This window comes from Lissotriton vulgaris, chromosome 8, assembly GCF_964263255.1.
Source record: "Lissotriton vulgaris chromosome 8, aLisVul1.2, whole genome shotgun sequence".
In the NCBI taxonomy this organism is placed as follows: Eukaryota; Metazoa; Chordata; class Amphibia; order Caudata; family Salamandridae; genus Lissotriton; species Lissotriton vulgaris.
This window is the reverse complement of record NC_141696.1, coordinates 1,253,656,114-1,253,677,973: the sequence shown is the minus strand read 5'-3', so window position 1 is coordinate 1,253,677,973 and position 21,860 is coordinate 1,253,656,114. Positions and strand designations below refer to the sequence as shown.

Here is a 21,860-nt window from a genome sequence, read left to right as displayed (position 1 = left end):
TTTCCCTCAGTCAATCGTGCATGCTTCCACGATTGACTGCACCAGAGGTGCAGAGAACTAGAGAGACAGGCATTTTCAATAAAAGTATTTATTGAATAGTCTTCTTTCTCATGCAGAAGCAATGAACTGCTACAATCGTAATACTGGTTGCAAAGTACAATGCGTACAGTACGAAGAGTATTATAAAATAATACTGTCAAAGCATGGTATGGTTTCTAAGCCATATAAAATAACATACATAAATACCAAAGACTAAAAGTACTCAACTAGTGCTTCTAAGATACACCTACCCTGGTGTACCTAACCTAGGTCTAGAAGAAGTAAGTGAGGTGTAGCTGAGTTTTAGTATTCTTTGCCAAGAATCTATCCAAGAATTCTCTAAGGGTCTAATCAGCTCCCTACCTTGGTTTAGAATATAGGAGGTCTGGTATCTCTCTCTCAGGACTCGATTTCCCAACAACCCGCAAGGGTAGCGTGGAAACACTGGAGCTGGATTTCTCGACAAGAGAAAAGACAGCGTCTTTCTCAGTGCATCTGCTGGAGGGTTGGCTTCCTTCTGCACTTGCTGCGGCGAGCTGTGTCGTGTAGGTAGATAGTCTAACTGCTCCAAACCACTGTGTGTTTGCTACGGCAAGTGTGGGCATATTTATACATTGAAGGTGCCGAGTTTGACGTAAGGTTGGACATAATAACTTCAACAAAGACTTGCAGTTCTTTGAAAACTCCATGAGTTCTTGGATAAATTAATATTCAAGCAAGGGGAAGTCCCTGAATGCTGAAGGCGAGTTTTTGCAAGAAATCGTTGTGGATTTTCAGAACTAGTGGAAGTAGCCATGCTGGTTTTGGACTGCATGGGCTAAGCCTAAATATGGTTATAATTTCTATGCCTATATAAGGACATGTTGATTTATACCTATATATGGGCATTAATCGGGAAAATTACACTAGGGTCCTAAAATGCTTTACAACAAGCAGGATCGTCACAGGACGTTTCACTTTCATGGAATTGAAATGGTATCACCATCAGTCAGGGGTGGAAATAGAGTTTTAAGATTACGCTGTCGAGAAGCTGTATGGATAATGTGCCTTAGAGCGGTTGATGATGGTCTCAATATTGATAGGGAATTACATTACTTCTTAGGAGAATAACTCTATAAATAATCTGCTCATAGGTTACTGAACAATGAGGTACAGATCTGGTTCGGTATTTTTATCAATTTGTTTCTTTGTGCTCGCCAATCCAAATAGCATGTACTATATGTATATGTTTTCTGACTTTAGTAATTAATGGATAAATGATCTACCTTTATGATTATCAATTTTGATTTGACAGATGTGAAAAGAAATGTTGAAAAGGATTGCTTTGACATATCTTATAAATACTGATGTGTAAGGAAGCCCAGTGGGATTCCATGACAAGATGTCACAATAGACTTGATTGAATGTAAATATATGGGATCCCTTAACATCATGTCATAATATTAATATAAATTTGTATGAAGTGATAGGAACTATCTTTGACAAAAGATGCAAAACGTGAATTGTTTTTTTACAAATAATGTTGGTCATTGGATTTGATGGCGCAATGCCAATAATAATATATTGTTCTTTCTCCTACTACATGACAGTTCTCCCTTCTATAATATATCTTCTCACTCTATTCTATTACTTTTTTAGTTTTGGAATAACATGGACTATCGATTATATAATGCTTGCAATCAGCAATTAAAAATCTATCACAACACTAACAAACAGCACCTTTCACCCTACCAAAAATAATATGAGGGACAAACACGACCTTTATGGACACCATATAATCATTAAGACGCAAATTATGATGTTTACATACAGTCTAATTTCATAGAAGAAAAGTCTTTCTCTTGCCTCACCAGCGATCACTGTGCAATTTAGAAAAGTATTATATAATGTGAAGTATTGAGGCTGTACAAATACTTTAAAGAGCCTGATAGTTAAGCGGCATACGTACAACTCATAGCGTTCACTGCATCATATTATTATCACATATAAGTACGCTTTCAAACCATATTTATAGTGGATACTCTGAGACATATTATAAGCGAGAGATTTACTTAGTTTGCAGGAATAATATAGAGAGAGTGTCATGTACTTAGCAGTTTGAATTTTTACTGCATTATTGTACTTGGGTAAAATGTAAATTGATACTTGTGTAGCGCACTACTCACCCGCAAGGGTCTCAAGGCGCTTGTACGAATACCACTGTGGAACCCATCCTGGCTTTCCCTGTGAGGCATCCACTCCTGGGCACCCCCAAGGTGGAGGCCAGGCATCCTTAGCGTTGTGGGGGCCGTTGTGGAGATTAAGCAAGCTATTGCCCAGAGTCGCAGAGTGGGACTCCATGATTGGAATAGGCACTGAGGCGAGAATTATCAGGTCCGTGGAATTTTTTGAGCCCAAGACCCGCCGAGGCGGGGAATTGAACCCTGGTCCCAGGCTAGACCTCTGCATCAGGGTCTGCCGCTCTAACCATTGAGCCACACTTCTCCACAGGTATACAACACACTACAAGATGGCTGCCAACTTAGAGTGAGGCTTACTTCCGGTCTGGGTACTTCCTACCCGGCAAACTTAAAAATACGAGTGCAAAGGTGGCGCGGACGTACAACGCCGATAGACGCCTGACCAACGACAGGACTACACACTACGGTATGATATGAGGGTGGCCAAGGGCATGTGTGTGCACATTATGAAACTTTGAAAAATGCACAAAAGTGAATTTTTCAAAGTTTTTGCAAATTACCATGAAGTTCAACTTCATGGTAATTTGTGCCCCCTATTAGCGAAATCGCTAATACTTTTACTTTAATGCACTGCATTTAACACCTTAACAGCTATGGAACGTCAAGCTCCAGTGCTGGACGTTCCATTGCGCAGGTGCAGTTCGAACGTTCAACGGCCGACGGCAGCACTACGGAGGTAGTGGTGCCATCGGCCGCTGAACGTGCGCAGCACTTAAAGGGTTAAGGAATCTCAATTTGTGATTCCTTAAATGCAATTGCAATTTAAGTAATCGCAATTTAGAGATTACTTAAATTGCGATTTTTGCATTTGGGATGATGCATCCCAAATGCAAAAATACCGGTCGCAAAGGGGATGATTCTGAGAACCAGATAATATACTATGCCACGTGCCTTGATGCAAAGATTTTGATAGTAACGCGACCCGAGCCGTGCAAGTAATGTATTGGGCAAACGCGAAAGCTGGAACGCTTTATTAACTGTACACCGCTGAGCGGTCTACAGTTTGGATGGCTATCTGTTTTTGGTATACTAGTGACATATTACTCATTTGAATCCATAGGTTACGATAAGGGAGTACCATTTTTACTCTGAGTCCAGAACGATTTCGGACCTATAAATAGGTAAGCCTTTTACCTTTGAGATAGATACATAACAGGACATAGTTGCAATTTTGGTTGAGTAGAATGTGTTGTGCAATACTATTATTGCGTTTTGCAGAATTTAGAAACTGACGGATAATGAAATATCTGGTCTAACTATATTTGATATGAGGTGAGATGAACGTTGCTTGACACAGACACAGTATTTTAGGATAGAAGAGCGACTACTGACAATTTAATTTATTTTCCATCTTCTGCTTACTTTATTTAACCATTATCTTTAAACTTGAATTTTTTGCACACAGTGTAGTTCACACTAAAGTTTTTTGTTCTTTTTCATAAATTACTTGCATGGACCACAGTGATCCTCTAACAACACAGGCTTTTGACTTGCTATGACACGGACCATATACTAATGATCTTGCCCACTCATGTGATGACACCAGGTGTTCTGGTGGTGGTCGCATTATAACACACTAAGTCCTTCATCTCCTCATTACACGATTTTGTGTATTTCAGCTGAATGGAGAATATCAAATGTTATGAGCCCTGAGGAAGTCCAAATCAAATCAAATCAATTATCTTTATTTAGATATAACACATATATGTTTAAAAGAAGGTTACAAAATTCACATTGTGTATCAATAAATAAGATTAAAAAATCTTGAAGAATAAAAACATGGTCAGTTAACAGTCATTATAAAAACGGAAATTGTCTTCTCTTAAGCCTCTTTAAATAAAATAGAGTAGCTTGAAGCATGATGTATAGGGAAAAAAGTCGTCTCTTCCTCCCTTTTATATTATACTCGGCTCAATGGTATCCTACTTTTAGGAAGCAGCCGACATTCCTGAGGTTACTGGTCGTTTTATTTTAACCTCCCTAAGAGTTGGACAGTGGGAGGGGCACTTTAGCAGGGCCTCTTTTGATTGAAATTACGGTATGCTTGCAGAATGAAGTTTATGAGTCTTATGTTTAGGGATGTGTTTTCCGGATTTAAAGCTACCATGATAGTTTGCCTGCAAGTCCTGGCACCCAGCCTATTCCATTCTGGTTTTAGTCTCCGCCTGCGTTCTGAATTAAAAGCTGGGCAGAGGCAGATCACATGCGACATAGTTTCAGCTTTTTGCCACACCCTCTACAAGTTAAATCTTCAGCGGTGCGTCGCCAGGAGGGTAAATCTTTCAGGAATCGCCAGTCGCCCATTCTATTGGCGATAAGGCTGCGTTTTAGATGGAGTGAATATGTACAGGCCAGATAGGAGGTGGGGGCTAGCCGTCTATAAGAGTTTACAAGAGCCCAGGCGTGACTGCGTTTCAAAAAGAGTGCTTTATCGATGATACTTGATCTCATTCTCACACCCTTTTTGATCCCTATTTTGCATGCTGTCTGACTAGGATTCAGGGCTCACAAATCACTTGCTGACATTTGCTGAATGGCGTCTTTAAAGAGACGGCCGTATGTTCCACCTGGATTTTTCTGGGTTATTTCTTCCCAGACTAGGGATTCTAATGTATTGGGGTCCGCTTGTCTTAGTTTGTGACAGAGATTAAGATATGGCCCGATGTTGGAGGCATCGTAGTTTATCAGTCCCATCTCCAGCCTTATCTGTGCAGCAGATGCGGATTTTGGCAGCTGGAGAACCTTTTTATAAATTTTGGTTGTGTGCTGGTTCAAGGCTGTATTCATTTTCCCCCAAATAACTCTATGCCATACGATAGAGTAGGGCCAATTTTTGCTCTCATCACCTCCAAAAGAGGCGCTAGGGTTGGGCCTGAGAGATTTTTTGCAAGCTTGCCTAGTGATACCGCAAGGGTTATTGCTTTGACTGCGATCTCGTTACGCTGCTTTCTAAAATTGTATTTAGAATCCAGGTGGACGCCTAGATATTTATATGACTGGCCTGTTACGAGGCTTATGTTGTTGAATGACCAACCACCACCTGTGTGTCGTTTCTTACCAAAAGGAACGACTTGCGTTTTTTTAAAGTTGACCTCTAATTGGTTAATAGTCGTATAGTCATGCAGTTTATCAAGGAGCCTTTGTAGGCCAACCCTAGTGAGGCTAAAAAGGACAAGTTCATCGGCGTACAAAAGGTTGCTTAGACCCAAGCCACCGACTTTTGGAGAATGGCTGTTGGTATCGTCCAGGGTCGCCGACAGATCTGCTATAAACAGGTTAAAGAGAAGGGGGGCCAACACACATCCCTGCTTCACGCCCCTAGTTGTCATTATTTTCCGCGAGAGATGTGTGCCGGACCCGAGCTTCACCCGAACCCATGTACGCGAGTGGAGTTCGATAATTGCCTGTAATAGAATCTCTGGAATCCCCCACTTTCTTAATTTTACCCATAGAGCCTCCCTAGGGACTCTATCAAATGCTGCTTTGAAGTCGACGAAGCAACAAAACACTAACCTAGATGTTAGTAGTGCCTTGTCGACTATAGTTGAAATTGCTAGCAAATTAGTGCTGGTCCCTGAGTTTGCAACAAACCCTGTTTGATTCATTGGCAACAGTTTATAGTCCTTTGCCCATAACCTTAGATCCTCCAGTAGGAGGCCTGCATAATGCTTGGCTTCAATATCCAGGAGGGCAATGAGTCTGTAATTGCTCGGTTGGGCACGTGATCCTGATTTGTAAATTGGGTGGATTATGGCGCCCCGCCATGAGTCTGGGATTGTTGCTGTTCTCAGAGCGTAATTGAAGAGATTATTTAGTGTTCCAGACCAGAAGGCAATGTCAGATTTAAACAGGCTCTGTGGCAGGCCATTTGGGCCCGGAGCCCCATCAGATCTTGCTTTTATCATTGCTGTGGCTACTCTTTCTTGTGTTACCTCAAGGTCCATGTTGGCGGGGTGTAAGCAGTCGGCGGGTAGACTCCGTATGGTGGCAGGCCCATGGTTATCTCATTTAAAGAGCTGCTTCCATTGGAATCTGGGTATTCTGGAGACTTGAAGTGGTCAGATAGGCATCTTACCCAGTCTGATTCCCGGATGTTTGCAGATCCAAAGCTCGGTGTGCTAGGATTAGTGTGGTTAATAAGATCCCAAAATTTTCTAGAGTTTTTTTGCTTACTCTCCCACACCAGTTTGCACCAAAATTGGTTTTCGTGAGACCGTTTATCTTTTTTGATCGCCAGCTTGAAGGATCTTTGAGTGGTTTGATAGTGAATTGTACATTCCCTGTTCCCCGGAGATTTAGCCAGTGCCCGCAGGGCTGCGTTTCTGGCTTTCTTAAGTGACTTGGTATGCTGTGAAATTGTAAATAGACGTGTCTGAATTACCCTTTCGGCCTGATACTTTGCTGGAAAAAGGTGAGTCAGGTGGGAACAGAGCATTGTCCAGGTTACAGTCGGGATTGCCTCTTGCTCGGTTCCTATTCTTATGATGTCCACACTTGCTTGGAGGATATTCGGGCTAATTTCTTCAGTCCACTTAAGGCGCTTTAGGTTTTCGGTATGTATTCCCCGGCATGCTGATGGTGCAGTTTTGTGTTTCACAGGATTTATATTAAAGGAAATAACCTGGGGCCTGTGGTCGCTTTCGGTTCTTGGATAAATTCGGAAGTTGGTTAAACAGTGAGGCAGGGCGGCATTGCAGATGGTATAATCCAAGTAGGATTGCTTGGTGCCGTTTGTCCAGGACCAGTTTGGCGGGGTGTCACCTACTGTTCTGCCGTTGATGACAAGGTAACCTGCACTGTAAAATTTCATCACACAAAGCTCGCCCAGTCCACTTTGAGTTTGGATGGGTGGTTTGGTTTGATTTATAGCCTCGGTGATTGGAAGTAGGAAGGGCCCATCAATGTCTGCTACGTTCCCTTGAAATAAGTAGGTATTATAATCCCCCGTAACAATACAGTCTGAGTTCCAGTGTTCCGCGGCTATGTCGTTCATGATTTCCGTTAAGTGTGTCAGATGCTCTTTTTTTGTACGAGTGCTGGGGTTGATGTATACGTTTAAAAGGAGCAGTGGACGATGTTTCCGCCAAGCATTGATTTTAACCCCAAGTAGCCAATCTTCGGCAAGGGGCAGTCGTGAGATTGGACCTTTTAAGGTGTTTGAAATATATATTGACAGGCCACCTTTGGGGTGACCAAAGCGGCTGCCCCTAAGTGCTGGATTCCTTAACTCGATGTACCCGATGACTGGGCACCCTTGTGTGGCCCAAGTTTCCTGCAGGGCTATTACTGAATGTTCACACAGGAAAGAAAAGGTATCAGGATCCTTAATTTTTTGCTGGAGGCCGCTTATATTCCAGGAACATAATGAGATGGTAGAGTCCGCTTGTGTATTTAATGCTGCTTCTGGGGGAGGTGGCGTTGTCAAGCGTATGAGGCCAAGGGCCACTGCCTCTGGTTCGGGTGGTCATTCTGAGCTTTTGGTCGATAGAATGGCTGGAAGCCAATCCCATCCTTGGCTGGTGTCGATGTTAGTGACCACTGTGGGAAGGATATTCTGATCTTCCTCTGGCCCGACGCGTTTTTTAAGATTGAATATTTTTCTGGTGGTCTTTCAGTCTTATGATTCCAGTTTTTTGCGGTGGTGTTGGCTGGTTTAGTAGGGCGGTGGGGTAGCCTGGGGTGTGATATGGGTACGCTCGGATGCCCCATTCCCTTAGTGTGGCTTTGTGGTCCAAGAACATGCCTCACCTGAGGAAGTCCAGTTTTACTGTTAACGGACGAAACACGCGTTGGCATGACCAAAGGTGTTGCCAAACAAGTGAAGAAATCTATGTACAGATGAAAATTATGAACTGGTTATAAATGAGAAATATGTCCGAATGAAAAGACATTGGACTATAACGACTCTACTTAAGAATAGTGTTTATACAACAGAGTGCTGGGAGCCTGTTAAAGAATTTGTACAAGAAGAAGACACCACTCTTCTTTTGTTGAGTGGGAGATCGGATGGCTCTCCCTCCTCCTGAAGCACCAAGGTTCTGAGAAATATATGGACAACTATTGACTCAACAGGAGTGTGCGCCGTTGCCCAGCCACTGTGTTTCAATTATTTCTATGCTTAAACCCTGTCAAGTTGTGGGGCTCTGAAAATTGTATTGAACATGAGTACGTTCTTACATGCTTTGATAATCTAATTTGTGACTCAAAGTTAGTTAACCACAAGCTAATAAACAGTACAATGGATAGACTTCTTTACACTAGTAGGTGTATGTGTCTAAATTCTATATCCGTGAAAATCCAGAGTTGCATGTGCTTATTTAGTGACATACCACTGCCTCAATGGCTGACAGCTGGCATCCAAGAAAGGAAACAAGCTGAGAGAATGAGGGTCTTCCGTTGCTGTCATGAGACCAGCACGATTGCATCACAAGGTATCTGTGGAAGCATAAAAATATTGAAACATATCAGCATTTTCATTTATATTAACTATGGCAGATCCAGTGAACTATATATGCATTACTCGGTTTTGTATTGCTTGGTGGTCTTAGAACAATGTGATATAGTCTACTTATTTGTCAAGCTTCTATGATGATAACAATATACTAATTGTGTGTATCATTCAGGAAGCAACTAAAAACTTAATGGGTCGTTGGTGTATTCATTTTTGGTGATTCATTAAGATACAATGGCGTAAACATGGAAATCTACAAATAATTGTCCATTTCCATGTGTCTGTCAATCAGTTTGGTTTAGTTATGACTAAGGTGCAAATACACATTATTTTTCTTCACCTGTAAACTATGGGGAAGATTTACAAGACTTTCAAAGCGCAGGGATGCAACATATTTACAACAATATGTCGCATCTCTGTGCTTCTCCCTGCGCTGGCGCACAAACTACTGCCATGCGCCTACGCAGGCATCCTTGCACCATGGTGCAAGGATGCCTGCATTGTGGGGAGATTGTTTTTGTTCAGGAAGGGTTCCCTTCCTGCACAAAAATAATCTGAAATGCTGTTCAATTTCTATGTGTGCTGCATTAGCACACATAGAAGTTGAAAAACGTAATTGTTTCAATGATTGTTTATGTGTAGGAAGGGAACCCTTCCTGTACATAAACAATCATTAGAGGAGATTTCCTTTTTCCATGAGTTCTGCAGAATGCAGCATGCATAGAAAGAGGAAAAGAAAACGAGGAGAAATGAATAAATTTCTCCTCGCCTGGGGAGGCGTAGCATTCACACGCATTTCCAGATTTACGATTCCTCGTAAATCTGGAAATGTGTCTGGTTCCATGGGTGTTGCGTGTGTACACCCACAGCAACACACATAGAACACCCCTTTCACACAGAGTGCTGCGTGCAAAGGAGCCATTTTTACAAGGACAGAAAAAGTCATGCAGGGTGGCTTTTCCTTTCTTTGTAAATATGAAGCAGTAAAATGCGCAAAAATTGACCCACTAGTGGCACAAGGGGCTTGTAAATCTGACCCTATGTTTCTTTGTGGAGAAGTTCTTTACTGTAAACTCCTGGAAAATACGGCTGTGAGACAGATTTACAAAGGTTTTGCGTTGGGTTTGAATTACTTTTATAACGCAGACTCAACACAAAATCCTTTGCAGGATTTGCAAACAAACGCAAATTGGTATTTGTGTTGGTTTGTAAGAAAAATAATGCAAACCAGTGCAAATCGCTGCTTTGCATTCCTCTGCTTCGAGGGGTGCATTTCATGAGTGGTGCATTGGCATTCTCGTGTAACCATCCACAGTTTTTGACACAAACTCTATCTACTAACAATAGTAGATATTAGTATTAAGATTTGTTTATTAGTCATTAAAAACCATAAACATAGTTAAAAATAAACAATTAGCATCACAAATAGATAAGAAAAAAAGGAAGAAAGGAGAAAATTAAAAAAATCAACCATCAAGCACCTCAAAAAAACTCTAATAGACTGGGCCCCCTTACCCGTAAAGCCTTCATAATTATAGGGCCAGGGTGCCTACTGTTTGGGAAATTCCAAAGTACATTCCACCTCAGAACCAACAGTTAATGACCCCAAAATAGGTTACCTCCATATTTATATTAATGTTACATTTCTATATGCACATACAACTGAGGGATATGGCAAATAATCATTTCAAATTACACTTGATTGCAAGATAACGCATAAAGTGCAACAGTGCAGATATTCAGTCTTGGTAACCTCTAGACCCAATAAGGTGGGATCAGGGACCAATAAACCCTGTTTCTCTCTAGCAGCCCGCCATGACAATGTAATAATGTAAGGTTAAAAAAGCCCTATTCTGCCTGTAAAATTGCACATAAAGTGCAAAAGTGCAGGAATAAAGTCATGAGGAGATCAGGTAGAATAGGTTAGGGAGCCAATAACCCTAGGACTCCCTAGTAACCCACCATAACAGTGCACATATTCAGTGACACTGGGACAGAAATCCAGCCTGGTGGAATAGGGAGACAAAGAGAGCAGGTTCTCCCTAGCAGCCCGGCATAACATGGATGGATTCCATGAACTCCTGGCGAGCCTCTCTTGGCCAACAGCCTTGGCCTCCTACTGGATCTGAGAATTCTCCTTGACAAGGGTCTTTAAGGTATCCAGGATGTTAAGAATTGTATTCCTTGGGTCCAGGGACTCAATTACTGCTGACCCACATGTTCTTATCCCTAATGCATTAAATTCCTTTTTCAACAGGGTTCTCCACTGGTGGCCTAGGACCTGGCAAATAAAATGGACGTGATGCAGCGTTTCATCTGTCTGGTAACACACAGATTCTGATTCATCAGTGCTACCCATTTTCTCCACTTAAGTTGATCTTAGCCATGCACATTTATAAACTGTATCACAGTAAGCATTTTATTGATCTTGAAAAACTGGTTGTGTGGACACACCTGCAGCCCAATTCACAAAGGTAAACTCACTCTTTTGTGTAAGTTGACACATTTTTCCTTTTCCCATATATATTTTCTGAGTAGTATCTTTATGACTGCAGAGTCTCTGCACTCGTGGCAGAGATGTCACACATAAAAAGATAGGACTACGCTATAATATTAAGTGCAGAGTCTCGTCCATGTAAAATACCTTTGTGAATAGGAAAAATTCATAAAATTGCATAAAAGCGAAAGTTTACCTTTGTGAACCAAGGCCCTAGATTCAAGCATGAAATCTCGATCTTAGACACAGATCTCAATATTTTAAGCATTAGTCTACTGAGCTATTATATGGCATCTCATCTATAATTTGTGATCCTAAAGCTTTCCTCTGTTTAATACACAAATATATCTCTCTAGCTATCATATGGCACCGTCGCACTGCCAAACAAACTTGCCACTTGGATGGTCAGGGAACAGTGCATCTTCTACTGACAAATTTTCTATCGGCCTTCATAAACCGGGTTAGCTCAAATTCGACTAGAATTTAATCCCTCGAGAGAAAATGTAATGCTTATCGCTAGATTTCTATCTTACTGCAGGGAAGCAAAGATGGCCCACAATGGATGAGAAAATGCATGTGAAGGTTCGGCTATGTATGAAGCAATTAAGTATTGCGAATTTACAATATAAAATCGCAAATTACCACCAACTTGTAGTTGGTGGTAATTTGCGAATTCTTTTACAAATGCACTTTTTGGCATTTGTAAAGGTGCCATGTGGCGCTCATACATGCCCTTAGGGCATGCATGTGCGCCATATGCGCACACATGTAAATTTCAGGGGTGCAACAGGGTGTCCTTAAGACACCCTTGCACCCTTGAAATTATTCTCAATTTGCGATTAGCAAATTGCGAATTGCAAATTGAGAATAACTTCCCATTCCTTCCTATGGGCCTCCTGGCCCATAGAAATGAATGGGAAATTATACCTTAATTGCGATTTGCAATTTGCTAATCGCAATTAAGGAATTTTAAGAAATCGCTAAAAAATTGCAAAATTTAGATACATACCATTTTGCAATTCCCAAATAGCGATTCTCAAAAAATCGCTATTTGAGAATCGCAAATGGGTATCTTGATACATCTGCCCCTTACTGAGTCTGCATGCTGCTTATGTAATAATCCTACAGAATCACTAATCCTCAATGTGTGCATCTGTGAAAAGCTTTCTCCGCACATAAAAGTTTGGTTATGGCCGATGTTTAGAATACTTACCATCCACTCTTATAACGAGGCGTTGGCAACCTGCCTAAAGTGATAATCCACGCAACTAACATTAAGATTCTTGAAATTTCTGATTAATGTAACAAGTACCTTGAGACTTGGTGTTAATAATTAACTTTATGAATGATTCAGTTAGGATTTAAAATACTGTGGTATTGTTTTTAAAATCTTGATTTTTACTACCTGAGTGACATCCTTCAGTTATTTAGTTCTTGGATTGGGCCTTAACTTTATTATTACAAATTCTGTAGTTAATGACATAGTATAAATGTAAATTGTAATCTTACAGTATTTTATATCTTATCCTTTAATTAGTTTTTAATGTTTTACTCAGCTGTCAGTTTTATTGGAGAAATGGCAGACCTTAGTAAGAAAGCGAACTCTATGTCCATTTTGAGGTCTCAAAGTGTTTTCTGGGGCTTCTTATGCTTGCTACTCCGCATCGATTAGTGTTGAACTTTTATATGTTATAATGTGTACATATGTATATGAACGTTAACTTTTTTTTCGATCATAGTAATGATTCTCATCAATCGTCCCAAATAAAGTGTATCTATCTCTAGCTTTCAAAGAATTAGAATCAAATTTCCATGAGCTACCTCAATCTACATTCTTCCCCCTCACAAAATAAAATGGCAGCCCTTAAATAAGGTTTTATTTTGTGATATTCTAGGCAACAATTTCATGAGATTCTGTCTTTTATTTATTACACATCCTTATTTCATTCTTATAGATGTATATTGAGTTTCTCATAATAACACAGATGAAGGAAACAGGCATTATATCGCCAGCATAATCAACAACTTCACTTAATTATTGACTTCCAATCTTCGAATTTCTATAAATTCAGATCTTTTAATACATCTGAAATATAAATCTTAGTTTCATAAAACAGTTCTCTCTGGATAGGAGCCAACAACTGTTAAACGCCACTTGGTGATCTTTGCCCATGTTGTTCCACTGCACCAAGATGATACCAATGCCCTTGCAGAGGCATCAGTTTGTACAGTGAAGAATATATCCAATGTCAGTCCTTCTTAAGCAAAATTATTGCAGCTGTACTGCATGTGAAGTAATTCCTGCCTTGAAAAACAACTAATCTTAGCTGTAGAATAGGGAGCAGGACCTCTTTAGTATTGTGGCATTATGAGGATGTCTGCACTCAGATCGATGCCTGTGAACTGTAATCTTTGAGAAAAACAAGTGGTAATTCTGACTGCAACTGCTAGATGCAATCTACACCATAATAGATGGTCACAGATAAGTAACCTTTGTTTCATAACATAGACAGACACGGAGTTCCCTCAGATGTATTCAAATGTCTTCATTCGATCCTTTCTAGAGCCCAACAAATAGATTGACTGAATGCTATATGGTAGTAGGTTTGATCAGTACTAGTCAACATGGTTTGTTACCCATTAGTGTAGTATCATGAAGAACGATCCTTTATTCTCCTATCAGTGATGGATCAGTGCCAAATAGAACATTTGTCGTGTCCTGGCTCAAGGATGACAGACACGATTATATGTTTTATAAGGAGCTTTATTCCTTGCATCCTTCTCCGTCCATGTCCCTATTCTATCTGCCCCTTTCCTGTCTACGCTCCTCCTCTTCGCCTGGTCCCCAACTAGCTCCACCCACCCAACTACTAGACTGCTGACTACAAAACATCTCCCCCTTTCTTAACAAGACAGTAAACCAGTTCAGATTTCCTCAATGAGTCTTTTTGGTCGTTGAATATCTCGGCGGGCCGCATAGACATGGTTCCAGTTCCAGTCATATCGTCCACCGGATGGTCTCTTATCTGACTCCCGCTCTCTTGGTCAGATTGGTCAGGTCCTTCAGAGGCGGATACTCCAGTCATTCTTGTTAAGGCTTCTCTCATGTCTGGAGGGCACTTCTTAAAGTGTGATACATTCCTAGTGATCCGTCGTTGATCAGACTCCGCTGTTATCATAGTGCCCTTCTGCTGGGTGACCAGCAGAGGTTCAGCTCGAAAGCGACAGTCAGTCTTTCTTTGTTGGTCTTGTTTGACAACGACGCAATCTCCTTCACGCAAGGACGGTGATCTCGCTCTCCTCTTTGCATCTGCGTATGATTTCATCTTGTCCTTGTTGCGGCTGTCGGTCGCCATCACCTCTTGATGACTGCGGAGGGGTGACAACGCTCGCAAGGCCCCTTCCAAAGTCGGAATGCGATTCCTTATGGGACGCCCTAGCATTAGTGTTGCAGGACACTTTCCGGTGGTCGCGTGAGGGGTTGTTCTGTATGCTCTAAGGACGTCGTTTAGGGCTGCTTGCAGATCCCTTTTTTCAGCAGTGGCTTGTTGAAACGCCTTTTTAAGTTTGGCCATGAATCTTTCAATGGTGCCATTTGCCTGCGGCCATCGAGGGGTAACTCTCCTATGCTTACAGTCCAAGTGCTTTGCAAAGGCACTGAACTCGTGTCCATTGAAAGGAGGTCCGTTGTCTGTTTTCAACTCTTTGGGAACACCCCATGCTGCAAACACTTCATCCAACACTTTGAGAGTGCTGGAGGCACTTGTGGACGACACAAATTGCGCAATGGGGAATCGTGAGTACTCATCAATTATGGCTACGACATATTTTCCAGATTGTAGCGGTCCGTAGAAATCCATGGCGAGTTCTTGCCACACTCCACTGGGTAGGGTGGTCATTTGCAATGGAGCAGGAGGATCCCCCCTGTTGACCAGCTGACACTGATGGCAGACTTCCAGAGTTGACTCCACCATCTGATCGAGAAGAGGAAACCACACCCGTTCCCGGAGAGCTCGTTTCGTTGACACTACTCCTCTGTGGCCTTCATGGGCAAGGTTGATGACACCTTGCCGAGGTTGTCTGGGAACAACAATCCGCTGACCTCGCAGTATCAACCCATCTGTGGTGGCAGACAGTTCGTCACAGACGTGTCGGAATGCTTGCATTTCCTGTTTGACAGTCGGATCATTGGCGTCTTCTTCACATTCATGTCTCCACTGGTTAGTTTGAATCCGACGTAGCACCTTCTGTAAGATGACGTCTTGCGCAGTGGCATCTCGGATGACTTCCATGGGAATGGCAGGTGGCAGTGCTTGATCAGCCACGAAGTGGATGTTCTCCTCAGCAATAGAGGGCTTGGATTGAGACGATGCGTGCGGGTGTTGTGACATGTAGTCTGCCGGGTTCTCAGACTTCCCGGGTTTGTGGATGATTGTGAAGGTATACTCTTGGAGTCTCAGACCCTATCTTTCAATCCTCTGTGGCATCTTGGATCTCGGGTTGCCGTAGATGGTGACCAGCGCCTGATGATCGGTGATCAGGGTAAAATGCTTGCCATAAATAAAGACATGAAAATATTCACACGTCCATACCACCGCAAGACTCTCCTTTTCAGGTTGCGAATATGCTTTTTCGGGATCAGAAAGACTGCGACTGGCATAGGCAACGATGCGTCTCTGATCAGAGTCATTGTCGTATTGTGCCAGAATCGCCCCCAACCCCACAGGGCTGGCATCCACTGTAATCTCTGTTTTCCGTCGAGGATTAAAGTATGAGAGGTTATCAGCGGACTCTACCGCCAGCTTGATCTCCCTGAATGCCTGTTCACACTGGGAGGGCCAATCAAACGGTTGACCTTGTTTCGTGAGAGCTCGAAGAGGGTGGCTGATGGTCGCATAGTCTTTGATGTAGCGAGCACAGTAACTGGCCATGCCCAGAAATGATCTCAACTCGCTAACATCTTGTGGGCTCTTGGTTTCATTCAGAGTAGCTATCTTTTCCGGATCGGGTTTCATCCCGGCACCGAGAAAATGTGACCAATAAATTTCAAAGTGGACTGGTGGAACTCACACTTGTCTTTGTTCAATGTCAAGTTAGCCTCCAGCAAGGCATGGCAAATACGATCAAGAGCCTTGTCATGTTCATGAACGTCCGATCCCTACACAAGGATATCGTCACTGTAGTTCAGAGTGTTGGGGATGTGCTGAATGACTTGTCTAATTGCCTCATGAAAGATTTATGCAGCCGAGGAGACACCAAAACTCAATCGCTTGCATCTGAAGAGTCCAAGGTGGGTCGCAAATCTCGTGATGTAGCGAGACTTGACATCCAACTCCAACTGGTGGTAGCCTTTTTTAAATCCAGCTTCGAGAACACCCTCGCTCCATTCAACGCAGAAATCATGTCGCTGAGATGTGGCCCAGGGTGGCGCTCCCTTTCTATGGTCGTGTTGGGTAGTCGCATGTCAACACACAGCCTCACTTTGCCAGGAGTACCCTTCTTTGGTACAATGACCACCGGCGACACCCATGGAGTTGGACCGTCAGTTCTTTCGATGATGTCTGCTGATAGGAGTTCTTGAAGTTCATCCTCCACAGCTTTTTTTAGATGAAATGGCACACGTCGAGGGTGTTGTGCTACAGGTCTGATCTGTTCATTAATGTGAAGATGGATTTGGCACCCCTTCATTTTCCCTAATCCCTGAAATAACCTGGGAAACTTACTGATGATGTCCTGGTCATCACTGACTTTAAATAGAATCTCGACAAACCGGAGGCGCTCTGCAGTCGGTAGACTGAGTAGGCAGTCTGCTTCCGGACCTTTGATGACATGTATGACCGCTGGTATGGTCACGGTATTATGCCTGAGTGTTGTTGGAAATTTTCCCAAGCAAGGGAGTGGCTTCTTGGCCATCCAGGTGAAAACTCAGACATGTGCGGGAGTCAATGGTGGCGGAGGCTTCATTCTCTCATATTCCGTGACCGGAATGTAGTTTAGCAAAGCTCCGCTGTCCAGCACGAATTTGGTATCGTGGTTCCCTACACTTATGTCCAGACGTGGATATTTCTTGAGCTGGTCAGGATCTGCAATCATATTCACATATTCCACTGTGTACTCAGAATCTCTGGATGATGATCTAGAGTCTTGAGATGGTGACCCCCGCTCTCATCGAGATCTTCATGACTCCCGGTTGGAGTGTGACGAGCCTGAGGACAACGTAGACTTGTCCTAGACTGCTCTTATGTGATGTTTTCTGGTATCAGAGCGAGATGACTTCGTCGTTCCGCTCCGCCTCTCCTTTTGATAGTCCCCACACATCACTTCAAAATGGTTCGTTCGTCCGCACTTTCTACATCGCTGGCGCATGGCAGGGCAGGCATTGACGTGTGGATAGTCATATCCGCACCTATAGCATCTTTCTGTCCTTTCCGGCCTCCTTTCCCTCCGACCAGGGTCTCGCCTCCTATGCTCAGTGTGTCGTTGACGGGATGATGGCCTAGTTCTCCATTGCTTTTCCTTTGAGTTTCGACGACTGCTGCTGCTCGCTTGAACTCGACACGCTTGTTCACAGCTTACATTGCGTCCAGTTTCAATGTTTGTAGCGTGTTCCTCCACCTGGTCATAGATGCGAGTCATTTCTTCAATGTCATCTAGTTCATGAGGTTTCCTCAGCAGCCGTCTCCGGAGGGTTTCTGAGTGACAACCATCTATGATTTGTGATTTTATGGCAGCATCTGTTGAAAAAGTGTCAAACTTGCAGTGTCTCGATAATCGCCGCAGCCTGGTGATGAATGAACTCATAGCTTCATCTTTTCCTTGACGCGCTTGATGAAATGCATGCCTTTCATAGTCCACATTCCTTTTGTGAAGGAATTTTTTATTCAGGGCTTCACGCACCTTGTCATAGGTTCCTACATCTGCAGGAGGAAGGTCTTTGATTATAATACTGATCTCTCGGCCCGCTAAATTGCGGAGGGCAATCAATTTTTCTTCATCAATGGTTACCTTGGACCCCTTAATTTAATCTTCAAAGTCCTCAAGCCACTCTTGCCATCTGGGGCCCATGCTCCCTCCCGTGCTCAGTGTTAAGGGTTCCGGGGGGCCGCAGATGCGACACTCCCGTGATGATCGGTTTGACTTCATTTCGTTGTGGGGAGGTGTTTGGGGTCACCATCGTGATATCACGTACTTTTCTCTCTTTCCTTTGACTCTGGTTAACCTATTGTTCCCTTTTTCTTTTTTTCAGATGCTCAGGCTGATCAATTGCGTCTTGTTTGTTATTTCTGCCTTGCGTTAACTCGTGCTTGTTTGTATTGTTACATTTGCTTGTGCTTGTTTAGCATCAGTGTCTTGCATTAACTCATGCTTGTTCATACTGTTACATTTGCTTGTGCTTGTTTAACATCAGTGTCTTGCATTAACTCATGCTTGTTTTGTTTTCAGCAGTCTCCGTGTGCTTGTTTGCCAACTGACATGCCTGACTTTAAAATGGCCGCTCCCACACTGCACAGGGTGTCCCTTTCAGCAGCCTGACTTCAAGATGGCCGACTCTTTGACACTCTCAGACACCACGAGGATCGAAGCTGCACCCACTCTTCAGGCTCACGGGGTTCATGCAGCACTCACCGGCAGCTTTCCTGGCGGGCAGCAGGTCTCCCTTGGTCGCCTTCGTGCATCTCGCCGTCGTGCACTTGCAGGTGAGCTCGGGATCAGCTCCCGATCTGTAGCTTGCTAAACCCCACGCATCGGGGGTGAGCTCCGACTCTCAGCGCTCTCCGCACGGGGTATTAGACTTCCCTACACGTCTCCACGGCTCTTCACACCAATGCAGACAGTAGTGACCTCCAGGACTCCTCAGGAAGTCTGGGGTGGGCTCCCGACTTCTTTGTTGGTCCCGCACGACCCCCAAACTCGCACTCACTTTTGGGCGCGAAACGGCACCGGGTTCAAAATTTTCTTAGGTGCTCGACCGCGCTCCCTTCACATGGCTCCACACAATCGCCGCATCGCGGAGTGGGGACATTCACTGCTGGCCTCTTCAGTGGGCGGCAACTTCTTTGGGGCACACACACACGTCGCGACTGCGACGGTTCCTCACCAGTGTCCCCGGGACAGGACGCTGTTTCTAGGGTTACCGAGAGAGCAAGCTGCTCATCCCACCCTTGTCGCCAGTTGTCGTGTCCTGGCTCAAGGAAGACAGACACGATTATATGTTTTATAAGGAGCTTTATTCCTTGCATCCTTCTCCGTCCATGTCTCTATTCTATCTGCCCCTTTCCTGTCTACGCTCCTCCTCTTCCCCTGGTCCCCAACTAGCTCCACCCACCCAACTACTAGACTACTGACTACATAACAATTAGCATATTAGCACTGGTCGAGAATTATGTTAATTTTAGTTCTTGACAAACTTTTCCCAGTATATTCTTCTGCACAAAGAAAACATGAAGATCAAATTTCAGGGGCAAGGACATGTATATTGGATTGAGCACATTACCCAGATGATCATATAAGTTTGTGCTAACATATCCATGTTTTCTGAGATGTCACAGGTGCCTGTGGCTTTTTAGGTCGAGCCTAGAGGCAGCGCACATGCACTGCTCGCTCTAAGAGACTGCTGTAGTAGAGTATGGGCGAGAACCCGCGCCTACCCTCCCCCCATATTTTTCATTGGCTTGTGTAATTGTCTGCTTGTGTCATTGTCTTTCGTAAATGCTGCCTTTGAATTCGTTAATCGCTGTGTAAGTCCCTCCTTAGTACGGCCTTGTCTTTATTTGTACCCTCCCATGGCTACTGGCTACTGGCCCCTTTACTTCAGTTGTTACAATGGGACCTGTTATTTAGTAAGTCTGTAAACACTATTTATTTTATTGAGTTTAGCTTACTGCAGGCCGGACATGCGCTGCTTCAGCTGAAACTGCTTTCGTTTTTATAAGCAGCCCGGCCGCCCCGTAACATGGGCACCCGTTTTCAATCACTTTAACCCGGCATTATCTCATGTCAACTGCACTAAAGCCCCCTGACAGGTTGTTTTCAAAAGGTGGTTTCATTAACAACACCACCACCAATACCACCACCATTAATACCACCACCACACCAATACCACCAACACCACTACTGCCAATACCGCCACCAATACCACCGCCAATACCACCACCAATACCACCACCACCGCCACCACCAACACCACCAATACCACCACCAATACCACCACCACCAAGATCAATACCACCACCTCCACCACTATCACCACCACAATCAACACCAAGATATATACCACCACCTCCTCCACAACCAATATCACCACCATCAACACCACCACCAATACCACCACCACCAACACCAATACCACCACCAATAGCAATAAGACCTCCAATACCAATATCACCACCATCAATAACACAACACCAATAGTACTACCACCAAGTCCACCACCACCAATACCACCACCACTAATACCACCACCACCACCAATATCACCACCACCGATACCACCAACACCAATACCACCACCACTAATACCAGCACCACCAATTCCACTACCAATATGATCACCACCAATACCATCACCACCACCAATACCACCACCACCAATGCCACCACCACCAATGCCACCACCACCAATATCACCACTACCATTCCACCACCAATACCATCACCACCAATAGCACCACCACCAATAACAACACCACCAATACCCCCACCACCAATACCAACACCACCAATACAACCACCACCATTAATACTAGCACCACCACCAATACCACCATTACCAATTCCACCACTACCACCAACAATACCACCACCACCAAAACCACCAATACCACCACCAATCCAATACCACCACCACCAATACCAACACCACCTCCAATACCACCACCACCAATATCACCACCACCACCACAATGCCAGAACCACCAATACCACCACCACTAATACCACTACCACCAATAGCACCACCACCAATACCACCACCACCACCAATACCACCAATATCACCACCACCAGTACCACCGCCAACACCACCACCAATACCACCACCACCAATACCACCACCACTAATACCACAACCAATAGTAACATCACCAATACCAATACCACCTCCAATACCAATACCACCACCACCACTAATACTACCAACACCAGCACCAACACCACAACCACCAATACCATCACCACCAATACCACCACCACCAATGCCACCACAAATACCACTACCACCACCAATATGACCACCACCAATACCACCACCACCACCACCACCAATATGACTACCACCAATACTACCACCAATACCACCATCACCACTAACACCACCACCACCAATACCACCACCACTAATACCACCACCACCAATACCACCACCACCAATACCACCACCACCAATACAACCACCACCAAAGGCACAACCACCAATACCACCACCAATACCACCACCACCATAACATCACCAGCACCACCAACAATACCACCACCACCAATACCAACACCACTAATACCACCACCAATACCAACCACCACCAGCAATACTAATACCACCACCACCAATACCACTACCAATTCAATACCACCGCCACCAATACCACTGCCAATACCACCACCAATACCACCACCACTAATACCACCACTAAATCCA

General features: G+C 43.8%; 1 protein-coding gene across 1 annotated transcript in view; it reads right to left on the bottom strand.

Annotated features, from left to right (window-relative positions):
* Positions 1-21,860, bottom strand: part of FLT3 (fms related receptor tyrosine kinase 3) — a 496,362-nt gene that overhangs the window by 45,569 nt on the left and 428,933 nt on the right. The window contains exon 23 of the mRNA XM_086933459.1: positions 8,609-8,714. Within this exon, the coding sequence (XP_086789585.1) occupies positions 8,609-8,714 (106 nt within the window). The remainder of the gene's footprint in view (positions 1-8,608; positions 8,715-21,860) is intronic.